The sequence below is a fragment of the Primulina huaijiensis genome, chromosome 13 (assembly GCF_012295235.1).
Source record: "Primulina huaijiensis isolate GDHJ02 chromosome 13, ASM1229523v2, whole genome shotgun sequence".
Classification (NCBI taxonomy): Eukaryota; Viridiplantae; Streptophyta; class Magnoliopsida; order Lamiales; family Gesneriaceae; genus Primulina; species Primulina huaijiensis.
This window is the reverse complement of record NC_133318.1, coordinates 1,284,226-1,288,258: the sequence shown is the minus strand read 5'-3', so window position 1 is coordinate 1,288,258 and position 4,033 is coordinate 1,284,226. Positions and strand designations below refer to the sequence as shown.

Here is a 4,033-nt window from a genome sequence, read left to right as displayed (position 1 = left end):
AATGTTCTGACTAATTAATAGATAGATTGCTAAGTTATAGCAAATTGACAATACAAAGAATTGTAATGTCAATTGATATTGTTAGGATGTTAACTCTTTTAGGATAGTGATCGAAACATATCATTCGGGTTGTCACTATTGTTTAAAAAATTGAGTTGCACCATTATTGTTAGTTATAATGTTTGGTAAAATTACGAACATTTGATTCTACAAATATTTTTACTAATTATCAAAAGTAGATCAGATAAACAATCACCTTGGGCCAAATAAAGTACACATTTAAAAATGATTTTTTGCTTCATAAAATAAACGGTGGGGATAAGTTATACCTTTTATAATGGAATTTAAGTTGGTACATATACATATAAATTTATGTGAAACTATTTTTCTCCTAGCATTTCTCTCCTTACAATCTTCCAAAGGACGTAAAGCACATCTTGTTCTTTTCCCATTATTGGTAGGATTAATACATTAGGGAACCTGTGGAATCAATTCTTTTTTAATATTTTATTTATGGGTCAATTTTTCGTTTTGTAATTCTTTCTACAAAACCGAACTCCACCATAAAATTTAAAAAACAAAAAGAAATTATGCATTAATTTGATTCCAAAAACATCTCAAAATTGTGTATATACCCACATTTTTACATATTTTTCATTTATGACTGTAGAGACCTGAGGATTCACTCAGTTCGGCCCATTGGGTCTTTCATTGAGGTTGAGGCAGTCTTGTTGGGCCAAGGCCTGTTATGATTCATGCAGTTAACAAAGGTAGCAGCCAAACGTGCCAAGCCTAGTGAGTAAAAGCTTGAATTTAATTATAATTAACAATAAAGAAAAAAAGACGAACTGGGAAATATTTATTTTTTTCAGACTTGTTGGGCCAAGGCCTATTTTTATTTTGGTTGAGAAACAATTGTGTAGAAAACTTGAATGACAGAGTACGATTTCCAGCTTCCAAAATTTACACATCACGCCATTAAAAAGTTGACTGAGCTGAAGTTCAGAAAAAAATATGTGGCTACCCGAGCTCACTCGACTCTGATCCACTACAATCCCAATTTGGGGGCAACAACAGAGTTTACAGAACAAAAGATTGGCAATAAAACGAACAAACTGTTTGTCTTCGACATTATTATTATATCATGAATGAGAAGGGTGTGAGAGTCCATATTTCCTATGGAGAAGTCGCTCGTGTTTCAAATCCCCATAACATCAAGAAACAGAATAACAAGAGAACTTGTTGCCTAAAGCAACAGCGCCATTCATCAAAAAAAATAACACTCAGAAACAAATTATAACCTTTTAAAACCTGAAGAATATTACATAATCGCTCATACGGTCACCAGATCTTATTCTGGCAGCAAAATTGCCAACTACGTTCAGTGGTGATGATCATCTTCACCGTCCCCATGTCCATCGGGTGGTCCACCTGGGCCAACCACTTCTAACTGCAAACAGAATGAGGCCGTGAACATTTTGAATGAATTAAAAAATGGGAACCACTCATATCATTTGGATTAATTTAGTCAAGGGAGCTAGATATAAGCCGAGCCATCAAGTAAATATCACAAAACACAACATGTAACAAATGTCATCTTCATATCAGGTTCAATCTATGCTAGATAATTAATGGACCCTCGTACATACCACGAAGTACTGCGAGCATACTGGGCATTCATGTGGCTTGCCCTTCTCTAGCCAGAACCAAACAACATCATGCTCATCCTCTGTTGTTTTTTTCAGAGAAGATATGGTTAAGCAAAGATTATAACTAATGATCATTTTGCAAATACCAGAAATTAGATTAAAAGTTAAAACTAACCTCCTTCAACTCCAGGGCATCCCACAATTCTTTTGTCATAATAAGACTTAACCACAGCAGGTTCTTCCTGCAAGAGTTAATAAATGATGGTTGATGATGAGTCATGGGGGACAAGATCATTGAAGTTTAAACCATTGACTGATTGAGTCAACACAGTTATATTGCAGCTTCCAGGTGGTGTAGCAGAGGAAAATTTTAACAGGTTCAAATATGAAATACTAGTCATTCAGATTCCAACTAAATGCATTCTAAGGAAATAATAATAGTAAGTGTTTTATTCCATGGAATTTTTTTTTTTTTTTTGGTTTGCAGAATTGGGGTTTTTAGGACTTGATAACTGGCTCAACAAAATTGAACTTCATACTCTACCTATTAAGTAGGATAGGCTTGGTTGGAATTTCAAGAGCCCATCCCAATATAAACTTTTGAAACCTATCTATTTGATTTTCTTTTTTAGTTTTGCTATTGTGGATATGTCGTGTGTGTTTAATACCCACAATTTTATCAGTCCCTGTTACAACTTAGACAAGTATATTCAACAGAAATGGAATATTTATGGTTATAGGAACCTGAGTCAACCTCTTGTACTAAAAGTGGCTAGCCCCATTCGCCAATACTACCTTGTCATCCAGCAAGAACAAGACTCATAACTTAAATTCTAAAACTGTAAAATGCAAGAGGTAATAAATCAAGCTCTGCACAGCTTCTATACATGAATCTCGAGAGTATCCTAAGCCAAAAGCAATTTCACTAACATCAAAGACGTAAAACCCAGGCTTGCCATTTGAAACCGGCAATTGAGACAGTCTCATAACCTTTCTAACAAACACATATTTCAAGATAAAAGAACTCAAACTGACCTTTGTTCCGAATGGACCAGACGGGTAATTTATTTCAAGAACATCCTTTCCCTAATACAATCAATTCAACACAAATAGGTAACCGTAATCCAAACCATCAAAATGTTTGATTTAAAATTCATGAAACACCAAGACAACAAGCAAATGCTGAAAAACCACTCACTTTAAGAGACGCTTGGAGCTCCTCACGCTCATGACCAGTAGCAATTGGCATTACATCCTCCACACTTTTCGTTGCACTTACATCCCCTTTTAAACACATTCATTTACAGAAAAAATGAATTTAAAAAATCAACAGAGAAGAAACGAATAAAAATTCCCCAAAAATGCCAAATTTGACTGACATATCAATACATCACGATAATATCAGAGAAGGGATTTTAGGATCTTCTGAGTCAAACAAGAAAAAAAGTAAAATTTTATAGAGGCACACCAGAATCGACACTGAAATGGCGTGAGAAGACGGGGAACAAACGGCGGGGATTCTCCGGGCCCGCGAAAGATCCAACGACGAATCGGGCGGATTTGGTAGCGGATAGGATTGGGGCGAGAGTTCGGAGCTGCAGCGAGAGTCTTCTCCACATATTTCTTCAGCGATGATCGATTAGGGTTTTCAAATGTGATCTCAGCTCGCCACTTTGATAGCGCAAATTAGAATTAAGGAGCTGTAGAGGAAATCTTCAGGTAAGGTGAATTGCATCCTTTACTCTCGCACGTGTCAATTCTTTTTTTTAAAAAAAAAAAATTAAAATAACAAGGTTAGTTATTTTTAAAAATTGGGGAAAATCCCATTTTGGTCCAAAATGTTTTATTTATTGCTTGCTCCTTTTGTTTTCATATTTTTTTCAATTTAGTCTTTTTTTTTATACGTTGATGAAGTGACATATATTGATATTGATGTTTGTGATGATACATCAGTATTCTAAATAAAAAAATGACTAAAATTATTAAAAATCAAAATATACATGAAGAGTACAATGGAATTTGATAATATAGAAAACAAAAATTTTAAAAAAAAATACATAAAATTAGGAACTATATTTTAACAATTCCCTCGGGGGCTTCATAATATGTACTTTTTTGTAGCCTCCAAAATTAATTTGAAAAGCAATAAACTTCCCCACGTTAGACTGTCCATTTTTCACATATTTGGGCTCACTTTGAAACATACATGTTGGCCCATCCGCTTGAAAGTCTAAAGTTTTGGCCTCATTTATTATTTCCAAGTAAACTTATGACAAGGGCCACAAGGCTAACTCAAGTAAATANAATAATTTACATTTAAATAATACGTAAATAAAGTGAAAATTTATTTGTTATCTCTATAATAGTTAGTTGGGAAAAATTTT

At 34.2% G+C, this 4,033-nt stretch overlaps 1 protein-coding gene across 1 annotated transcript; it reads right to left on the bottom strand.

Annotated features, from left to right (window-relative positions):
• Window positions 1-1,122: 1,122 nt before the first annotated feature.
• Window positions 1,123-3,382, bottom strand: LOC140990907 (cytochrome c oxidase subunit 5b-1, mitochondrial-like). The gene is made up of 6 exons (XM_073460756.1): window positions 3,118-3,382; window positions 2,848-2,933; window positions 2,685-2,735; window positions 1,825-1,891; window positions 1,650-1,729; window positions 1,123-1,450 (listed from the first exon to the last, which is right to left on the bottom strand). The coding sequence occupies exons 1-6, from the start codon at window positions 3,266-3,268 to the stop codon at window positions 1,382-1,384; spliced, it is 504 nt and encodes a 167-aa protein (XP_073316857.1). The 5' UTR covers window positions 3,269-3,382; the 3' UTR covers window positions 1,123-1,381.
• Window positions 3,383-4,033: the final 651 nt, after the last annotated feature.

Bases quoted from the DNA above. Each gene is read 5' to 3' on its own strand.
- LOC140990907 (XM_073460756.1), bottom strand. From the start codon at position 3,268: ATGTGGAGAAGACTCTCGCTGCAGCTCCGAACTCTCGCCCCAATCCTA. The intron at 2,934-3,117 runs GTGTGCCTCTAT...TGTGTTTAAAAG, and splicing joins CCATTTCAGTGTCGATTCTG to GGGATGTAAGTGCAACGAAA. The intron at 1,892-2,684 runs GTCAGTTTGAGT...TAACTCTTGCAG, and splicing joins CTGGTCCATTCGGAACAAAG to GAAGAACCTGCTGTGGTTAA.